The sequence below is a fragment of the Mobula birostris genome, chromosome 21 (assembly GCF_030028105.1).
Source record: "Mobula birostris isolate sMobBir1 chromosome 21, sMobBir1.hap1, whole genome shotgun sequence".
NCBI lineage: Eukaryota > Metazoa > Chordata > Chondrichthyes > Myliobatiformes > Myliobatidae > Mobula > Mobula birostris.
Window position 1 is genome coordinate 13644972 of NC_092390.1, and position 22843 is coordinate 13667814.

The window sequence follows — 22843 nt, forward strand, 5'->3', positions numbered from 1 at the left end:
TGAGGGATCTGGTAACACAGCGGTCCCCAACTACCGGGCCGCAAAGCCTGTGCTACCGGGCCGTGAGGAAAGATATGATTTGGCGATATGAGTCAGCTGCACCTTTCCTCATTCCCTGTCACGCCCACTGTTGAAATTGAACACACGCGAGGTCATTACCCACGCGTCATCCATGTCAGAACATAGAATAGTACAACACATTACAGGCCCTTCGGCCCACAATGTTGTGCCGACCATCAAACCCTGCCTCCCATATAACCCCTCACCTTAAATTCCTCCATATACCTGTCGAGTCGTCTCTTAAACTTCACTAGTGTATCTGCCTCCACCACTGACTCAGGCAGTGCATTCCACGCACCAACCACTCTGAGTAAAAAACCTTCCTCTAATATCCCCCTTGAACTTCCCATCCCTTACCTTAAAGCCATGTCCTCTTGTATTGAGCAGTGGTGCCGTGGGGAAGAGGCGTTGGCTATCCACTCTATCTATTCCTCTTAATATCTCGTATATCTCTATCATGTCTCCTCTCATCCTCCTTCTCTCCAAAGAGTAAAGCCCTAACTCCCTTAATCTCTGATCATAATCCATACTCTCCAAACCAGGCAGCGCGAGAAGAAGATCAACTCCGAGCTTACAAATAAGGGTGGGCTGAAAAGTATGTTTGACATAACATCTCTGCCGGCATTCTGGATCAAAGTCAAGGCTAAATATCCTGAGATAGCCACAAAAGCACTGAAAATGTTGCTTCCATTTCCAACATAACTTTTGCGAAGCAGGGTTTTCTGCAATGAATGCAACAAAAACTAAATCGTGGAATAGACTGGACATAAGGAACCCCCTTCGAGTATCTATGTCTCTCATCACCCCTCGATGGGTCCGTCTTGTTGCAGGAAAACAAGCCCAGGGCTCCCACTGATTCAGCGATATTGGTGTGTTGCAATGATTTTATATGTTCATACGAGGAAAATATGTGCTGTGTGTTTAATATTCAAACGTTACTTAAAATGTTATGATGCTATTGACTTATAAGTGACTTATAATTGACTATATTCATACGAGGAAAATATGCGCTGTATGTTTAATATTAAATTCATTAGATAAACCCTTTTAGAAACAAAATTGAGTGTATTAGCCACTTATAAGTGATTTATAGTTGACTTACCACCTATATTCCAGTTGTGATTAACCCCCCCCCCCCCCCACCACCACCATACTAGGGTTGCCAGCTGTCCCGTATTTGTCGGAACATCCCGTATAGTGGGCTAATTGGTTTGTCCCATACGGGACCACCCTTGTGCCGTATTTCCCCCATTAAGGTAGAGCGTTCCTATGAAACCTTTCGTGCCGAAATGGCGTAAAGTGGAGAAGCAATTACCAGTAACTTATGAGAAGAATTTTTGAGAGTTCTCAGACCCAAAAAATAACCTACCAAATCATACCAAATAACACATAAAACCTAAAATAACACTAACATAGAGTAAAAGCAGGAATGATATGATAAATACACAGCCTGTATAAAGTAGAAATAATGTATGTACAGTGTAGTTTCACTGAACAGAATGGCCAAAACTGATTTGTAGAAAAAAATTGGCACATACACGCATGTGTACGGCATGTATGCGTATTTCACGCATGCGCACAGGATCCTGCGCAAGGCTTCATGGTCATGGTAGTCTTTCTCGGGGTAAACACAGCAAGAAAGTTGGCAACCCTCCACCTGGTCAGCCGGTTCGCGGTGCAAAACAGGTTGGGGACCCCTGTGTAACAGATCAATAATTCCTTGCATGTGGAATTACAGATGGATAGGCTCATAAAGAGAGCTTTGGGCATATTGGCCTTCATTAATCAGAATACTGAGTACTGGAGTTGGGATGTTATGATTAAATTGTATTAGACTTTGAAGCCAAATTTGGAATATTGGATGCAGTTATGATCACTTATCTACACACAGGAAAGATATCAATAAGATCCTAGTAAAATTTCTGTAATCTTTCTAATGATGTTTCTGGGACTTGAAGGCCCGAGTTTTGTCCTTTAGTATCTCAATTCAGATGAGTTTTGATAAGATCTCACCTTAGTTTGCAGAAAATAGAAGCCCAAAGTTTCAGAGGTAACATGTTACCATGCAGTCAAGTTTGTTTAGTAACAAAAAACCAAGTTGAAACCGCAAGAAACTGCAGAGTTGTGGATGCAGCTTAGCACGTCGAATTGAATTGAGTTGACTGTGTTAATTATATCCTTCACATACATGGGGAGTAAAAATCTTTAAGCCAGGTCTCTGTTCAAATGTACAATATGCAATTATAGTAATTTATAATAAATATTATGTACAACAGGATAGTCAATATAAATTGAGTCAGCATAAATTAAGCAGTCTCTGGTGGCCTGGTGGAAGAAGCTGTCCCGGAGCCTGTTGGTCCTGGCTTTTATGCTGCAGTATCGTTTCCTGGATGGTAGCAGCTGGAACAGTTTGTGGTTGTGGTGACTTAGGTCTCCAATAATCCTTCAGGCCCTTTTTACACACTTGTCTTTGTAAATGTCCTGAATAGTGGGAAGTTCACATCTACAGATGCGCTGGGCTGTCCACACCACTCTCTGTGACTGAGGGAAGTACATTTCCTTACCAGGCTGTGATGCAGCCAGTCAGGATGCTGTCAATCGTGTCTCTATAGAAAGTTCTTAGAATTTGGGGGGCCCATACCAAACTTCTTCAACCATCTGAGGTGAAAGAGGCACTGTTCCTTTTTCACCACACAGCCGGTATGTACAGGCCATGTGAGATCCTCGGTGATGTTTATGCTGAGGAACTTAAAGCTGTTCACCCCTTCAACCCCAGATCTATTGATGTCAATGGGGGTTAGCCTGTCTCCATTCCTCCTGTAATCCACAACCAGCTCCTTTGTTTTTGTGACATTGAGGAAGAGGTTGTTTTCTTGACACCACTATGTCAGGGTGATGACTTCCTGTCTGTAGGCTGCCTTATTATTATTTGAGATTAGGCAAATCAGTGTGATATTGTCAGCAAATTTAATTAGCAGATTGGAGCTGTGGGTGGTGACATAGTTAAGGATATACAGAGAGTAAAGGAGAAGGCTTTGTATACAGCCCTAAAGGGCACCTGTGTTGAGGGGCAGAGGTGAGGGAGTCCACTCCTGCCACCTGCTAGCGATCAAACAGGAAGCCCAGGATCCAGCGACACAAGGCAGGATGAAGGCGGAGGTCTCTGAGCTTTTTATCGAGCCTGGAGGGAATTATGTTGTTGAATGATGAACTGCAGTCCAAGAACAGCATTCTCACATAAGCATGTCTCTTCAGAAACCAGCCTTCCCTTCTTGGGCCTACACTTGCTGTCTCAGAAAAGCAGCCAGCATCATCAAAGACCTCACCAACCCTGCACATTCTCTCTTCTTCCCCCCTCCCTCAACCCCACTAGGAGAAGAATAAAAAAAATCCTGAAAACACATACCATCAGGCTCGAACAACTTCTATCCAACTGCAAGACCATTGAATGGTCCCCTTGCACAATAAGATGGATCCTTGACCTCATAATCTATCTCATTATGGCCTTGCATTTATTGTCTGCCTGCACTATACTTTCTCAGTAGTGATACTTTGTTCTGCACTGTTGTCGTTTCTCTTGTTCCACCTAGAACATGTGATTGTGATCTGTCTGGAGGATATGCAAAACCAACTTTTTCCACTTACCTTGATGCATCTGACCACAATCAGCTATTTAGCAACTTAACAATGTGTTATTTTGTTAGGTGCTAGACCCTCATCTTTTCATCGTGTGTGAAGGCATTCAAAATCTGGTTACTTAATTTGCCAAGGACACAAATCATTTAAAAGAAACTGTCAGGTGAAATTATGCATCTCAGTGAAATTGCGGAGTTTGGAAACGCTAAAGTGGGAATCTGGCAATGATATACAAAAGGCAAATATACAGGTGTGGCAGATGATTTTTAAAAAAAGCAAATGAATGCTGCTATTTATTGCAAAATAAGTTGAATACAAGGGAATTATTAATATATGTGGCTTAGTGAGACCACATGGAGTTTAGTGTTGGTCTTATATAAGATGGGATAATAATGGACAGAGATGGTTCAGACACTATTGCTAAAATGAGTAGAATGAGTTGAATAAAAGTAGGAAATGTTTGACTGGCTAGACTTCTGTCACTTGGAGTTGGGAAAAATTAAAAGGGGACTTGACTGAAATGCGCATTATTCTGAAGGTTGATAATGGATGTTTAGAGCAGATAGAACTACAGGTTGAGCACTCCTTACCTGAAAATCCGGAAACCTCCAAAATCTGAACAATTTTTTGAGCGCCACCACTGGAAGATTCCAGAAGGTGCTGGGAAGGTTCCCAGGGAATGCACAGGTCTCTGTGCACCACTGTCAGTTCTGAGAAGTGACCTCACATACCCTGAGTGGGGCTCTGTTGGCACCAGTTTTTTTCCAGCAGTCATCATGGCCAGACCTTCATGCACTATTCAGTAATTACCATGTTTTGCATATTTATTGAGATACAATGTGAATGAAGAAGGCCCTTCGAGCCACACCTCCCAGCAATCACCCAGTTTAATCCTAGTTTAATCATGGGACAGTTTTGTATTCCTTCTCTGCTATAAAGATATTGTGGAAAATGACAAAGGCCTGCAGTTACCCTTGTGGGCAGCAGTGAAATGAAAAAGAAGGCGGCATTTGTTTATCTATGACACAAAGTTGACCCAGTGTAAGTGTGAAGCATCTGACAGAGTATAGTGTTGGAACAACCATATCTATGACCTGAAGAAACAGAAGGACAAACTGTTAAATTTCTATGCTGAAAGTAATGAACAGAAGTTATTGAAAAATAGAAAAGATTGCATAAAGCAAAAAATGATTTCGATTGTTTATTAAAAGAGTGGATTCATCAACTTTGTAGTGAACATATGCCATTTAACAGTATTCTGATCATGAAACAAGGAAAGACCTATCACAATGAACTGAAAATTGAAGGTAATTGTGAATATTCAGCAGGCTGGTTGCAGAAATTTAAGACAAGGCATGGCATTAAATTTTTGAAGATTTGTGGTGATAGTGTCTACTGATCACAAAGCAGCAAAAAAATTCATTTGAGTTTGCCAAGGTCATCGCTGATGAAAATCTAACATGCTGAATGCCTACATCAGTACATGTGTGATGAACATGTGCAAAACAGACTGCTTAAGATAAATTCAGTGTCCGGAATGATGGCAATGCCAAACAGCCACTGACTGTCCACCTGGGCAGATGAGGTAGTGATAGCTTAACTTTCTAATGTTTCAATGTACACAATTGTCCCATGTGCAAACTTTTTAAAAATATAAGATAAAACTACCTATAGGGGGTATGTATAAGCTGTATATGTAATGTAAATCGATTTTGGGTTTGGGCTTGGGTCCTATCCCCAAGCTATCTCATTATATAGAGCAAATATTTCAATACCTGAAATTTGAAAATACTTCTGGCCCTGAGCACTTTGGGTAAGGCATACTCAACCTGTATTTTCAAAATAATGGATCACTCAACAAATGAGGCTTTTTTGCCTCTCATATATTTGCAACTCTGTTTTTGCTGTACCTTGAGGAAGAGAGGCAGATATGGTTTAAAGTGTATAGGAAGTAGATGAGAATGCAGAGTTGAGGTTATTAATTGATCAGTCATGATTTTATTGAGCGGCAGAGCATATTCTAGTTGCCAAGTGGCCAACTTTTGCTTCAAGTTTATCTATTGCTTCCTGCCAAATGTTCCAGAGATCAAATTAACTTTCCACAATTGGATGTCCCTTGGACATCCAGGGGAGTAGCCATGCAATATACGTGGTTATCACCTTTCCAAAATTATAATAAACGTATAAATCTCTTCTGATTCAAAGAAATAACTTAGTGTGAACTAATTGGTGGCCATATTTAATGGCATAAAAGGATATTGTTCCTAGAATGATTAAAAATTAAGGATTAACTTTAATTGTTGAAGTTTATTATCACTCAACCGTATATATGTATACCACGAAATGAAACAATGTAATTCTGGAAGGTGTATAATACATACATATATCTCACACAAAATACATTAAGTAATATTACAAATAAATTACAATTAATAAAATATATTTTGGAAAATCGACATTTAGTGTAAGGTACATTTATGACACAAGTTTAAAAAGGCAGCAGTGTAATGCCACTGGCACTTCATACATGATGAGACCTGGACGGTGGCAGTGAATTCAACAGTCTTACAATCTGGGGGAAGAAGCTGTTTCCTGTCTTATTAGTCCTTGTTTTAATGCTACAGTACCTCCTGCCTGATGGTAGCGGTTCAAAAAGATTTTGGGCAGTGGAAGGGACCCATGGTGCTAAATGCCCTGCACGTGCAGCACTTTTAGCAGTCCTTGCAATCATTTGTAGGGACTTGCAGTCAAAGGCCTTGCAATTCCCTGACCAGACGATGATGCAGCTGGTCGGGACACTCTCAATGGTGCTCCAGTAAAATTTGATTAGAATGCTGGGGGGGGGGGGGGGGAGGGGGCGGGGGTGCATGTTTGGCTCACTTGCCTCACTCCCCTCATGAAGGTTATCAAAACAATGAAAAGTTGCAGAGAAATGCATCTTTACGGACAGTGCAGAGATGAACCTGGATCACTGGCACAGTAAAGCATTGTGCTAACCACTACGCCACTGTCAACTTAGCTTTATTTGGTTGCCAAGATTTAATGTGATCCTGTCATTCATGGCAATTTGAATTAATTTTCTTGCCCCAGGTTTTTTTTAATTATAACTGATTTAAGATTTTCATTCTTTTTAGGTCGTAATGAGCCTCTGAAAAAGGAGAGACCAAAATGGAAAAGTGATTATCCCATGACTGACGGCCAGCTGAGGAGCAAGCGGGATGAGTTTTGGGATACGGCGCCTGCCTTCGAGGGTCGCAAAGAGATCTGGGATGCCCTTAAGGCAGCTGCCTATGCCATTGAATGCAATGATCTGGAACTGGCCCAGGCTATTGTAGACGGTGCCAGCATCATCTTGCCCCATGGTGAGCACATCAGTAGATCAGTAGATGTGTAACCTGATCTCAGAGCCATTAGTGGCACCATATCCAGTGTACACCTCCAAGCCCTCCCCCACCCCAAATTGTGTGGCTTCCTGAGTTATCGCTGACTTTGTACTTCCTCGTGTCTGCTGCCATTCCCTCAATTGAAATACCCAAAATTTGCAAAACCTGTGTTTTAAAAAAAAAATTGAGTATTCCAATTATTGAATGTTTTTCCCACTGTTGAAGCTATCACTTTGCAAAATGTTAATATAATAAGGTCTTGTCGATGTTAGAAAGAGTAGGTAGTTTGCATGGACTAAAACAGAGCGTGAAGGACAAACACAACATGAAATCGCATACGAGTATGAAGAGGTCATTTAGCTCCCTTAATTTTTCATTTTTAAAAAAATCATAACTAATCTACATGATTTCACGAATCTGCATTTTTGTCCGTGGTAACCTTTCACCCCTTATCAAAAATCCATCTACCTCTGCCTTAAAAAATACTCAATGTTTCCATCACTCTTTGAGGAAAAGTTCCAAAGGTTAATAACCCTCAAGGAAAAATATTGTGCCTCAGCTGTCTTTTAGATGGATGACACCTTACTTTTAAACTGTAACCCTCTCATTCCAGAAATATCCTCTCAGCATCCACTGTCTAGACCTCTTGTCCTTGTTTTACAATCAAGGCTCTTCTCCTATAAACTTCAGCAAATAAAAGTTTTAGCTGTCCAAGTTCATCATGGGACAGTCCAGGTATTGGTCTCTGAACTTTTTCCAACACACTTGGCAGATCAACCCATCTAACGCTGCTCTGTATTTTTTTTGTAGTAGTTCCAAAATTCCACAAGTGTTTCCCATCCACATCCCCAACCCCAGATTTACCCAGCTGCACTTCACATGCAACAAGCAATAGATTTCAGATGGCTCTTATATTTGCAGGCTCAGTCCAGTTTTGACACTCAACAGATTTTGCCCAATTTTATTAAGACCGATTTATTGACAGTCCTATGAAATACTGTGAATTTTGTCTCTATCTATCACAACACGCTGGAGGAACTCAGCAGGTCGGGCAGCATCCGTGGAAATGATCAGTCAACGTTTCAGGCTGGAACCCTTCGTCAGGACTGTAGGGGGAAGGGGCAGGGAATTCTATGTTCATACCAAGGGGCTGGAGACTACCTAGATGGTATATGAGGTGTTGCTCCTCCAACCTGAGTTTAGCCTCATCATGGCAGTAGAGGAGGCCATGTATGGACATATCTGAATGGGAGTGGGATGCAGAGTTGAAGTGGGGGGCTACCGGGAGACATATCTGAATGGGAGTGGGAAGCAGAGATGAAGTGGGTGGCTATTGGGAGACATATCTGAATGGGAGTGGGAAGCATAGAATTCTCCAACTTCCGGTAATTCCGTCCCCCTCCCTTCCTATCCCTATGTCACTCTGCCCCCTCCCCCAGCTGCCTATCACCTCCCTCATGGTTCCACCTCCTTCTACTACCCATTGTATTTTCCCCCATTCCTTCTTCACCTTTCCTGCCTATCACCTCCCTGCTTCCCCTCCCCCACCCCTTTATCTTTCCCCTTACTGGTTTTTCACCTGGAACCTTCCAGCCTTCTCCTTCCCACCCTCCCCCCACCTTCTTTATAGGGCCTCTGCCCCTTCTCTCTTCAGTCCTTCAGACGAAGGGTTCCGGCCCGAAACGTTGACTGATCGTTTCCACGGATGCTGCCCGGCCTGCTAAGTTCCTCCAGCGTGTTATGAGTGTTGCTTTGACCCCAGCATCTGCAGATTATTTTGTGTTTTCTCTCTATCTATCACTTCACTGTAAAAGTTAATTTCCTATTCTTTTTCTTTATCCCACTCTCTCCAAAACTTTAAACTCGTAAGTATTTTATGTGAGCACTTCAATTGAATTGCAACATGCCAGTAAATTCTGACTTGGCATTGCTTACCTATGTAAATAGATGAGTGAAGCTTGTCCATAACATGGAGTGGTTCTCCTAATGGACTGCTTTGCACACTGGCACTATGTAAAGTAGTAATATTCTGCAAGTATTTAGCTCTGTGATCTTGACAAGAAAAATGAAGTAAATATGATGGAAAATGGGTGCTATAAGATTTTATTACTATTTTGCGAGCAGATCATCCAAACATTGCTTGACATCTTCAGAACATTTTGGAGTCTGCTGGATGATTTCTAGTTCCCTTGTTATTGCTTTTGTAAATTAGTGTAGAATACTGGCTGTACATGAAGTTCATTGTTATAATTGTCAATCCCTCTTCTGTAATACTTCCCTCACAGAAGGAATTTGAGTGCATTCCTGCTGAAATTGCTGTATGTATCCATGCCACAAAGTAGATAGCAGTGAAATCAGCTTTTTTCCTCTTGCTTTGCAAGTTTTAGCAAGTAAGGAGAAATAGCTTTGCTATTTAACTAGCTGTGTATCTAACTGATGGCAAAAGAGGTTAAAATTTAGTTGTTTTAGCATGTTAAATTTGTACACTTCTGTTTTTCCTTGTTCCTTTGTTCGCAACTTTAGGGACAGCAAGCAACTGGAAGCTAAGGGTATTATTCCCTTTGAGTTTTCGTTGGAGTTTTCAGGGGGACAAAAACAAGATGCTTTGCCACAACGAAGTATTTCTAGCAAGTGAAGTACTGATGTTGAACAGCGAAAGTGTCCTAAGAAAACACCAGAGCTATTTCAAACTCTGTGTATTACATTTTACTCTTTAACATCAATTATCTCATCTCCTGAAATGAGATAGCCTAGATGTTCAGTCATGTTTACTTATTGAGTTTTTCTCCACTATTGAGATCTAAGTTTGACCTCAACTCTCCATTTAGAATCAGGTTTAATATCACTGGCATATGTTGTGAAATTTGTTTCTGAAGCAGCAGTACAATGCAATATAATAATAGAGAAAAAACATGAATTACAGTAAGTATACACATTAACTAGTTAAGTGCAAACATAGAAATTTTAAAAAGTAGTGAGGTAGTGTTCATGGGTTCTATGTCTTTTAAGAAATTGGATGGCAGAGAAGCTGTTCCCGAATTGTTGAGTGTCTGCCTTCAGGCCTCTAACTCCTTCCCGATGGCAGCAATGAGAACCAGGCATGACTAAGGTGATGGGGATCCTTAATGAGGAACGCCACCTTTTTGAGGCACCGCTCCTTGAAGATGTCCTGGATACTATGGAGGCTGGTGTGTACAATGGAGCTGACTAAGTTTACAACTCTCTGGAGCTTACTGCGATCCTGTGCAAACTAGACGGTGATGCAGCCAGTTAGTATGCTCTCCATGGTGCATCTGTAGAAATTTTCTGGTATATCTCATGGAAACTCCTTGCCCTCTTGATTATCATGCATCTAACTATTGTCAAAATTTTCAAAGACTGTGCTTCCCCTACCCTTTGAGAAAGAGCTCCAGAACTCACTACCTTTATATTAAAAATATAGGTTGGGTGTCCTACCTCCCTTGTGCTTGGGTGGTAGAAGTCTTCAGTTTGGGGTCTGCAGTCTGAGTGCCCTGGATGAGTAACTACCATTTTATCCACTGCTGCCTCTGTGTTTCAGTGGTGGAGGGAATGAATGTTCAAGGAAGTGAATGAGATGAAAATCAAGCAGGTTTTTTTTTCCCCGGATGGCATGGTTGATGACAAACCCCGGTATATTAATGAGACTCTGCCATGGTGAAGTAGTTGGATACTTGTTGGAGATGGTTATTGCCAGAAGATGTTACTTGCTACTTAATGGTCCATGACCGTATGTTGTTGGTTCTTGTTGCACAGAAGCTTGGACTATTTTGTTTGCTGAGGAGCTACAAATAGAACTGATCATTGAGCACCTAGCAGTGAATGCCCCTAGTTCAGATCTTTTGAAGGAACAAAACAACTGAAGGTGATTAGGCTTGGGATACTGCCCTGAGATACTCCTGCAATAGTAACTTAAGGCTGAGCGGTCTGACTGCGTCCAACCACAACCATCTCCTTTTGTAGAAAGGTTTAATTCCTACTGGAGTATTGGCTAATTTAAGTTTTACTAGTGTGCCTTAATGCTGTACTCAGTCAAATGCTACCTTGATGTTAAGTGCATCACTCTGGCCTCAACCTTGGCATTCTGCTCTTGGATTTTTGGACCAAGGCTGTAAAAATGTCTGGAACAGTGTGGTCATGCCAAAAGTTCAAACTGAGCATTTAGTGCAGAAATCATTGTCATTGAAGGCTTCCACCATGCTGCTGATGACAAAGTAGACCAGTTGTTCAAGACAAAAACAAGTCCAACTAATTGTTATCAATGACATATTCCGTTTGCCACTGTGAGCCACTGATTTGGTGCTACAAGTTCTGAAAGACGCATGTGGATGTAAAAGCTTGCTGAGGGAATTCAACTCAGCCAGCTTCGTTACACCATTTGGGATATGTTTCTCTAAAAGCCTTGAGACACACTCAATGATTCAGAAACTGTTTCCCCTCCGCCATCAGATTTCCAAATGGTCTGTGGACAATATTTTTTTTTGCACTATTTGTTTCATAATTTATGGTAACTTCGTCTTTGCACTCTACCGGGTGCTGCTACAGAACAATAAACTTCATATTTCTTTCCCCTCTGCCATCAGATTTCTAGACTGATATTGAACCCATGAATACTACCTCATTACTTTTTTGAATTTTGCAGTTACTTTAACTTAAGTATATATGTCTATTAAATAGTTAATATAACTCAGGTTTTTTCTTTATATTTATTTATCATGTATTTTTATTGTACTATGCCATAAAATTAACAAATTTCACATCTGGTAATATTAAATCTGATTCTGATCTTCCGATTCTGAGCCAATGTCATGAGCCTGTGATAATAAAAACTAATTCTGATCTAACTAGTTAAAATGCATTTGAACTGTGCAGATTACTATAGTTTCTGTCAAAGTTCAAAGTAAATTTATTATCAAGACACGTTACCATATACTGCCTTGAGATTCATTTTCTCACAAGCGAAAAAAAAACAATAGAATTTGCGAAAAAAAAAATAGGAACAAAAACTAGCAAGGGTGACAGCAAGGCTTGTCCATTGCACATTGGTTGTTTGTCAATCCTTGTGTGTTTAACTTTAATTCTGTACTTTGTGCATTTGCAGTACAGTAATCTTGTTTCCCATTAGTTAAGTTTGATTTAAAATAAAATTGGACTTGATTTCCCAGAAATATCTATTTTCTTGTTTCAGCTGATCTGTTGGTTGCCTGAAGCTGTTGAGAACTTTTGCACTACTGGATTTATTGAGCTGGGGTGCAGCTTTAGATTTCAGCCAGTTTGCATTTTCAATTTTGTGTACTGTTTGTGATTTTATTTTTTATTATATGATAAGGCCCTGTGAGTTTTGGCAAGATATCTCTCAATCAAACCCGCAGACAAAGGTGGTGCCGTAGTAGTCTGGCGGACGGACCTCTATCTCACTGAGGCCAAACGGTAGCTCTCTGACACCTCCTCTTACTTCTGGATCAGGATCCCACCAAAAAACATCAAACCATTGTTTCCCGTATCATCACCGACCTTATCAACTCCGGAGACCTTCCATCCTCAGCCACTAAACTCATAATTCCCACACCCCATACTGCTCAGTTTTACCTCCTCCCCAAGATCCACAAGCCTGACTGTCCCAGTAGACCCATCGTTTCTGCCTGCTCCTGCCCCACCGAACTTGTATCTGCCTACCTGGACTCCATTTTGTCACCCATAGTTCAGTCCCTCCCCACCTACATCCGGGATACATCCCATGCCCTCCACCTCTTCAATAACTTCCAGTTCCCCGGTCCTGACCGCTTCATTTTCGCTATGGATGTCCCATCCTTATACACCTCCATTCCCCACCAAGAAGGCCTCAAAGCCCTCTGCTACTTTCTGGACAATAGACCTCACCAGTTCCCCACCACCACTACCCTCCTCCAGTTGGCAGAACTGGTACTCACACTTAATAACTTCTCTTTTGGCTCTTCCCACTTTCTTCAGACCAAGGGTGTAGCTATGGGCACTCACATGGGCCCCAGCTATGCCTGCCTCTTTGTTGGTTATGTAGAACCGTCGATACTCCAAACGTACACTGGTACCACTCCCCAACTTTTCCTTCACTACATTGACGACTACATTAGTGCTGCTTCCTGCACCCATGCTGAGCTCGTCATTTTCATCGACGTTACTTCAAACTTCCACCCAGCCCTCAAATTCACTTGGTCTATCTCGGACACTTCTCTCCCCTTTCTTGATCTCTCGGTCTCCATCTCTGGAGACAGACTGTCCACTGACGTCTTCTACAAGTTCACTGACTCTCAAACTACCTCGACTATACCTTTTCCCACCCTGCCACATGCAAAAATGCCATTCTCTATTCCCAGTTCCTCCGTCTCCGCCGCATCTGCTCCCAGGATGAGGCTTTCCGTTCCAGGACATCTCAAGTGTCCTCTTTCTTTAAGGATCGTGGTTTCCCTTCTGCCGTCATCAATGATGTCCTCACCCACATCTTCTCCATTTCCCGCACTTTGGCCTTCACCCCATCCTTCCACCACAACAGGGGCAGAGTTCCCCTTGTCCTCACCTACCACCCCACCAGCCTCTGGATCCAGCACATTATCCTCTGCAACTTCCGCCACCTTCAACAGGATCCCACCACTAAGCACATCTTTCCCTCTCCACCCCTCTCCGCCTTCTGCAGGGATCGGTCCCTCCGCGACTCCCTGGTCCACACGTCCCTCCCCACGGATCTCCCACCTGGCACTTAGCCCTGTAAGCGTAAGTGCTACACCTGTCCCTACACCTCCTCTCTTGCCACCATTCAGAGCCCCAACAGTCCTTCCAGGTGAGACAACACTTCACTTGTGAGTCTGTTGGGGTCATCTATTGCATCGGGTGCTCCCGGTGCGGCCTCCTCTACATCGGTGAAACCCGACGCAGATTGGGGGACCGCTTCGCCAAGCACCTCCACTCTGTCCGCCACAATAGACAGGATCTCCCGGTTGCTACCAACTTCAACTCTGCTTCCCACTCCCATTCAGATATGTCCATACGTGTCCTCCTCTACTGCCATGATGAGGCTAAACTCAGGTTGGAGGAGCAACACCTCATATACCATCTAGGTAGTCTCCAGCCCCTTGGTATGAACATCGAATTCTCCAACTTCCAGTAATTCCCTCTCCCCACCTTCCCCTATCCCAGTTTCACTCTGCCCCCTCCTCCAGCTGCCTATCACCTCCCTCATGGTTCCGCCTCCTTCTACCCATTGTGCTTTCCCCTCCCCCACCCCTTTATCTTTCCCCTTTCCGGTTTTTCACCTGGAACCTACCAGCCTTCTCCTTCCCACCCTCCTCCCACCTTCTTTATAGGGCCTCTGCCCCTTCCCTCTTCAGTCCTGACGAAGGGTTCTGGCCCGAAACGTTGACTGATCGTTTCCACGGGTGCTGCCCGACCTGCTGAGTTCCTCCAGCGTGTTGTGAGTGTTGCACAATCACTAGTGAGGAAGTGGCTGGTTTTAAAAACTGACTCTTGGCTGAGCCATAAATAGATGTCTGTCAGTTCTGGTTGCATCATTATAGGAAGGATGTGAATGTTTTAGACAGGGTGCAAATGAGATTTACCAGGATGTTGCCTGGGTTAGAGAGCATGCATCGAGGAAAGGTTGAGCGAGCTTGATAAAGGTGTACAAGATGAGAGGCATAGACAGTGCTCAGCCAGCACGTTTTCCCCAGGGCAGAAATGGCTAATATGAGGGGTCCCATCACTGGCGAGTCAGGAGTTCGAGGCCTTGTGTTGGGTGAATGGTGGGTCTTGATGTTGATGCCATGGATCGAGACCTGAGGGTCAAATCATTAGTCTGGAAGTCGAAGCCGTTTGGCCTGAGCCCAAGTCTGGGAATCTCCAAGTACATTGGGGAAGTCAAAGGCCCAATGTCTGCGAATCTGCTGGAGGCTGAAGATGGCCTCTCCTAGGTTTGAAGGACTGTGTTTGGAAAGGAGGAATGGTGCTTGTTTTGTGTTCTGTGTTGTTCTGCTGAGCATTGTGTGGTGTTAGTGCCAGAATGGATGGCAATATTTGCAGGCTGCCTAGCACATCTTCATGTGTTGGTTCTTAACACAAATACCATATTTCATTGTTCATTGCACATGCAATGAATTTAAATCTTGAATAACTTTATGCAGATAGGAGTAATAGCAGTAAAGTATAGGGGGGGATGTCATAGGTAGAATTTGAATGGCAGGTGCAAGGAACGCCCTGCCAGAGCTGGTGGTAGAACAGATACATTAGGGACATTTAAGAGACTCTTGGATAGGTACACAGATGAAAGAAAAATAGAGCTGTGTGAGAGAGAAGGGTTAGATTGATCTTGGAGCAGGTTAAATGGTTGGCAGAAGGGCCTGCACTGTTTTATGTTCTTATAACATAAAGGTCTGACGGTTTAGTGTCATTTGAACTTTCTCCAAGGGTGGTAGAAACCGACTTTGAATATTTGTAAGCTGAGGTCAGTAGGCACAGGAATGTGGAGATGATGCTGCACTCAGATTAACTCTAATTTTAAAGGGTGGAGGGAATGAGTGGTGCAGCTGTGCTCCTAATCCTTGCGTCTGTTATGTAACATGATAGTCTAATGCATTTCCTTGTTCATTATGCACCCATGTACCTGCATTTATAATGGAACCTTCCTAAATAATATTGTCATACTGTAATTACCACCTAGTGCTGCTGGTATGCCATCTGTTTTGTTTTCTCCTAATTCCAATACTCGGTAGGTGAAGCAATTCAACCCTCAATGACTGTTCCCAAACTGTTGTACATTTTGTTGTGAACAAAGGAGTTCAAACTGGAGGTTGTCTGCACCACTTCAGTGATATTGTCCACAGTGAAGGAGGAGATTACTGTTTTATCTGAGCTCCTATAGCCTGAGAGTCTTGAGTCATATATTAGTATTTAACATTCTAGTAAAGGTACAACATCTAATCTAGTATCTCATGCACTTGGTCTAGTTTCCTTTGCTGTTCATAAAAGATAAAATAGGTGTAGGTTTGTCTGCTTTGCTGGCTATACTCTTAAGGAGAATCAGAATCGGGTTTATTATCACCAACATATGTTGTGAAAATTGTTTTGCATCAGCAGTACAGTATAATAAAGTAAGTTAAATACAGTACTGTACAATAGTCTTGGGGACATTTTCAAAAATAATAAAATGAAAAGTTTCTAAATATCAAAAAGATTACTCTGAAGAGCAATAAACTGTAATTAAACTAAATCAAATCAATATTTGGTGTGACCACCCTTTGCCTTTAAAAAGCATTAATTCTCTTGGGTACACGGTCATGCAGTTTTATAAGAAAAGTCGGCTGGTAGCTTGTTCCAAGTGTCTTGAAGAGCTTGCCACAGTTCTGCAGATTTTGGCTGTCTTGCATGCTTCTATCTCTCCAGGTAATCCCAGACAGCTTCGATCTTGAGATCAGGACTCTGTGGAGGCCATACTACCTTGAACTCCTTGGTCTTTTCACTGAAGATATCTGTTCATGACCTTGGCCGTGTGTCTGGCATCATTGTCCTGCTGCAGAATGAAGTTAGAACTGATCAGACACCTCCCTGATGGTATTGCGTGAAGGTTGAGATTCTGCTTGTACAGTATTTAACATTGAGGGTTCCATCAATTCTGACCAGATCACCAACTCCATTTGCAGAAATGCAGCCCGAAACTTGCAGGGAACCTCCACCATGCCTCACTGTTAGCTGAAGACGCTCAGCCATGTAGCGTTCTCCAGCTCTTCTACGAACAAACTGCCTCCTGTTAGAGCGAAAAGTTTCAAATTTTGACTTGTCAGTCCAGAGCACTTGCTGCCATTGATCAGCACCCCAGTGCTTGTGTTTTTCTGAGTCTCTGGCTTTGATTCCACTTCAGAGGAATGACTTTTTGGCAGCAACTCTTCCATGAAGACAACTTCTGACAAAACTTCTCTGCAGTTTATAGAAGTGTACTTGGATTCCAGTGGTGTCTGAGAGCTCAAAGCTGATAGCAATGCTGGACTTCTGATTTAGAAGGGACATCATTTTGATGTATCTTTCATCTGCTGTGCTCAGTTTCTGTAGCTGACCACTGTTTCTGGTACTCAACCGTACCCATTTCTTCAGAAGAGCTTGGACAATACATCTTGAAACTCCTGCCTGCCACAAAATTTCCACTTGGGAAAGACCTTGCTGATGCAGGATGACCAGCTTGTGTCTTGTTGTTATGCTCACTCTTGCCATAGTGCTAGAATTGATGATTTGAAGGTTAAACTGTCACATTTGCCACACCTTCAGACTTCTGTTTGTTTGCCTTCTGCCCAGTTTGATCCCTCCTACACCCATTTCTGTTTCAGTTAATCAGTTTAGTTCACTCAACTAATTACGTCATTGATCATTAGGATCCTGTTTCTTTGTTTGATCTTGCACTGGGCTATGTACAGTACCTACAAAGTAAGCAAGTGTACATTTGAAAAGTGGTCTATTACTTAATATGTTACCTTAATTAAATACAAGTATATCTCTAACATTTAAATTTTGGATAATAAATGTTTGGAAATATAAATTTTGCTCTTTTCTACCGATGGGCGAATGCAGAAGACAAAAAAAAGAATAAAACAAAATTTGTATTAAAACTCCAGGGTGCCTAAGACTTTTGCACAATACTGTGATTTAGTGCAAAAAGTAAAGTTGTGTTCATGAACTATTTAGAAATTTGATGGAGGAAGGGAAGTCACTGTTCCCAAAATATTCTTCAGGCTGCTATACCTCCTCCCTGATGACAGCAACAAGAAGAGCACAAGTCCTGGGTGATGAGCATCCTTAATGATAGATGCTACCTTCTTGACACATTAGTTAGAATCATTAGAAAACTACAGCACAGAAACATCAAGTCCAGGTTGAACCGTATAAACTGCCTAGTCCCACTGACCTGCGTGCAAATTATAGACCTCCATACCCCTCCCATCCATGTATCTATACAAACTTCTCTGTTTTTTGGCGTGTGCCTGCGTGCATGCGTGTCTGTGCGTGTGTGTCTGGGTGTCCGTGCATGCATCCGTGATGATGGATTTTTCATGGCTTTTTCCAAGGCGCAGAGAGAGAGAGAGACTGTGTGGCGCGCCACTCCTCACACAGACATTTTCGCAGTATTTTCCCTTTGTTTCACGAGGTTGAGTTGCAGTCTCGACGCTCAACCCAGCACAGATGGAAAGCGTGCTCGGGGGCAGACCCGACTGGTTTCAAACCCGGGAACCTCCGCTCCTGGGTCCAGCGCCGATGTCATTACACCACCAGCCAGCCCTATCCAAACTTCTCTTAAACGTTGAAATCAAATCATCCACCACTTGCGCGGGCAGCTCATGCTGCACTCACCACCCTCCTGAGTGAAGAAGTTTCCCCGCGTGTTCCCCTTCAACCTTTTCTCTTCAACCCATGACCTCTAGTTGTAGTCACAGTGGAAAAGCCTGCTTGCATTTACCCTATCTGTACCACCTCATAATTTTGTATATCTCTATCAAGCCGCCCCTCAATCTTCTACGTTCTAGGGAATAAAGTTCTAATCTATTCAATCTTTCCTTAAACTCGGGTCCTCCAGTCCCCATGGCATCCTTGTAAATTTTCTCTGTAGTCTTTCAACCTTATTTACATCTTTCCTATAGGTAGGTGATCAGAACTGCACACTGTACTCCAAACTAGGCCTCACCAATGTCTTGTACAACTTCAACATGACATCCCATTTCCTGTACTCATATACTTTGATCTATGAAGGCCAATGTGCCGAAAGCTTTCTTTATGACCCTATCTATTTGTGATGCCACTTTCAATGAATTATGAACGTGTATTCCCAGATCCCTTTGTTCTACAGCACTCCTCAGTGCCCTACTGATTACTTTGTAAGATCTGCTTAGTTCTGTCCACTACACACCCACTCTTGGTGTCATCCATAAACTTGCTGATCCAGTTAACCACATTATCATCCAGATCATTGATACAGATGACAAACAACACTGGACCCAGCACCGATCCCTGCAGCACTCCACCAGTCACAGGCCTCCAGTCAGATAAACAGCCATCTACTACCACTCTGTAGCTTATCCTGGAAAACCAATATCTAATCCAATTTACTTCCTCATCTTCAATGCCAAGTAACTGAACCTCCTTGACCAATCTCCCATATGGGGCCTTGTCACAGGTCTTGCTCATGTCCACATAGACAATATCCACTGCCTTACCTTCAACTTTCCTGTTAACTCTTAAAGTTGGTTAGACATGACCTTTCACGCACAAAGCCATGCTAACTATTCCTAATCAGACTCCATCTATCCAAATACTCATATCTGGTCCCTTGGAATGCCTTACAAAACTTCCCCTGATGTCAAGCTTACTGGCCTATAATTTCCTGGTTTATTCTTAGAGTCTTTCTTAAACAGAGAAACAATATTAGCTATCCTCAAATCCTCTGGTACCTCACTTGTCACTGAGGATGATTTAAATATCTCTGCTAGGGCCCCAGCAATTTCTGCACTTGCCTCCCAGAGGGTTCGAGGGAATACTTTGTCAGAACATGGGGATTTGTCGGTCCTAATTTGCCTCGAGTGCAAATACCTCCTTTTTAATATATATAGGATCCATAACCTTGCTGCTGCTTTTCCTCACTTCTGTAGACACTGTTTGTCTCCTTAGTAAATACAGATGCAAAAAATCCATTTAAGATCTCCCCCATCTCTATTGGCTCCACAGAGATTACTACTCTGATCTTCCCGAGGACCAATTTTGTCCCTTGCTATCCTTTTGCTCTTAATATGTCCGTTGAAGTCCCTTGGGATTCTCCTTCACCTTTGTCTGCTGGATCAACCTCATGCCTTCTTGTAGCCCTCCTGATTTCTTTGGTGTTCTCTTGCATTTCTTGTACTCAGGTACTTCATTTGTTCCCACATGTCTATACCTGCTATACTCCTTTTTTAAATCAACTAGGGCCTCAATATCTCTCGAACCAAGGTTCCCTAAACCCATTTATCCTTGTGTTTTATTGTGACGGGGAACATATAAGCTTTGTACTCTCAAAAATTCACTTTTAAAGGCCTCCCACTTACCAAAGTGCACCTTTGCCAGAAAACAGTCTGTCCCAATCTAAACTTGCCAGGTCCTTTCTGATATCATCAAAATCGGCCTTGCTCCAATTTAGAATCTCAACCTGAGGACCAGACCTATCCTTTTCCCTTAACTACGGTGAAACTAATAGCATTGTGATCACTAAATGCAAAGTCTTCCTCTGCACAAACTTCTGTTACTTGCCCTGTGTCATTCGATTAGATATCAGTTATTGAAGATTTCCTCGATGGTGGGGTGTGCCCATCACGGAGCTGGGTGAGTTTCCAGCCCTGTGCACTAGTCCCTCCTTACCAAATGGTGATCAACCTGTCAGAATCCTCTGGGGTAATGAATAGACTCTTCCCAGGCTTCCAGCCTGGGTACAGATATTGATTTTAACCAATATTTCGATGACAAACTGGTTAAAATCAATACCTGCACCCAGCTGCAAGCCCGAGAAGAGTCTGTTTGTCATATACGCTGGGAAGTACTAATCCTTTTACACTGTGGTAATTTGCTAGTCTCTTGTGACATCCCAGATCTCTTCAAACTCCTGAAGAAATGTAGCTGCTGGCATACTGCCTTCATAATTGCATCAATAATATTTACATCTGTTATAATTTCAAATCTACAAATTCTCATATCATTGGAAAAAATATTTTGCCCCAGAAGTCAATTTCTCCCCTCCTCCACCTCCACACACAACCCTAATACTATTATTGGAGGACTCCTTGTTTAAAAGGGATTTAAGACTTGGCGTCGATATGTTGTGATTAATTGTCAGTGTACAGTAATAGGTGACAGGATGCATTAGCAGGATAAAGTCTGGAGACATTTCCTTTTAATACTACCCTTGGAATCCCATGGGGCGTGGAATTTTTTAAACTGGTCGTGTTTTTCTGGTAATTGCTTACTAAGTAAAATGAGTGAAGTAGGCTCTTGGGGAAAGAGTGAATGTCTCATCACAGATGGGAAAATTCAAATGAGTATGCTAAAGAAACGGCAATAGGTCATCTAGCCCTTCAAGCTTACACTGCTATTCGATAAAATCATGGCTAATCTGTTCATAGATAAGATCCACATTCTTTTATTTATCATATGTATGTTGAAACATAGTGAAATGTGTTGTCTGCGTTAACAACCAATGCAGTTTCACCTACCTGCCTTCCCCAGTATCCATGTTTCTCCTTGTATACAAAAAAATTATCTGACCATTTATAGTTTGGGTATGTGCTATATACTTTAGGATTAATTCTATGGCTCAGTGTTTTTACTTGTTAGATTAGGGCAAGGAACAAGAAACTCTAGGTAAAGGGGCTTCCATATCTGATGATAATTGACCCAATTCACATCTCCTGATTCACTTTGTTTCCACTGAACTATCCCGCTGGTAAATATTGGCAAAGCTAGCTACTAGGCTATGTGAGCAGTATCTCCACATGGGCCAAGGCAGAACTGTACTCATTAGGGTGATATTTCTAGGCATACAATACTGTCCCCAATTTCAGGAAACCAGAGCTACTGTGATGTTAATATAGTGTGTCAAACAGGACAGGAGAATGTCACCAATGATGTTACATTAGTCACAAAACTCAACTCTTCCACAAGTTTTCAGAATGCGTCTTATGAAATATATGCAGAATTAATGTGTATAGATAGAGTAAATGCAAACAGGCTTTTTCCGCTGAGGTTAGGTGAGACTTGAACTGGAGGTCAGAGATTTGGGTTGAAAGGTGAAATTTTTAAGGGGAACCTGAGAAGAAACTTACTTACTCAGAGGGTGTTGCGAGTGTAGAATGAGATGCTAGCACAAGTGGTGGATTCAAGTTAGAATGCAACATTTAAGAGACATTTGAATAAGTACATAGATGGGAGCAGTGTGAGGGGCTATGGTCCAGGTGTGCATTGATCGGTCAAGGCAGAATAAAAGCTTGGCATGGACTAGATGGGTTGAAGGGTATGTTTCAGCATTCTTCAGTTAAAACTTGTTCTTGTATCTTCAAAAGTATCTGTGTCTCCTCTCAACATTTTAGTCATCCTTAATCATCCATTAACAAAACAGCATTGTTTTTAGAAATCCTATGCCCTAAGCTTTCCTGCATTGGAAAAGTTCCAGGTAGAACAGTTGGCTTGGACATGTTGATCCACCAAACATGGGTTGTATTTTGAGCCTCATAACTTTGGAAGCAGTCCAAGGATGACACTTCAGAGCAGAGATTTGCAATATCGTTTCGGTGGTGCCAAGCTGTTGGTGGAACAGGCTCTGAGCCTTTTGAGACCATTTTACTCCAGTCCCTTGCAGTCCTTGTTTGCCAAAGCATTAGATGGGTATACGTAGGTGAGAATGACCACTTTAGAGGGCAAAATCCAGAACCGGATCACCACAATTTGTTGGTATGTGCAGCCACGGCTAACACCAATGACCAGGAAGAAAAGGTTCTGCAAATGCTGGAAATCTAAGGATAAAGATGAGCTTTTTGACATGTATGAATCAAAACATGCAGTAAATATGTTTACATCAAATCAAGGATTGTGCTGGGAGGCAACCTATCAATATTGCCATGCTTCTGGCATCAACATAGTTTTCCCACAACTTCTTAAACTAACTGTATGTCTTGGAATGTGGAAAGAAACTGAAGCACCTAGAGAAACCTACCTGGTCATGG

General features: G+C 42.3%; 1 protein-coding gene across 1 annotated transcript in view; it reads left to right on the forward strand.

Moving 5' to 3' along the window:
- ubtd1b (ubiquitin domain containing 1b) overlaps positions 1-22843 on the forward strand; it is a 108037-nt gene that overhangs the window by 77816 nt on the left and 7378 nt on the right. Inside the window, exon 2 of the mRNA XM_072239008.1 lies at positions 6831-7058. Within this exon, the coding sequence (XP_072095109.1) occupies positions 6831-7058 (228 nt within the window). The remainder of the gene's footprint in view (positions 1-6830; positions 7059-22843) is intronic.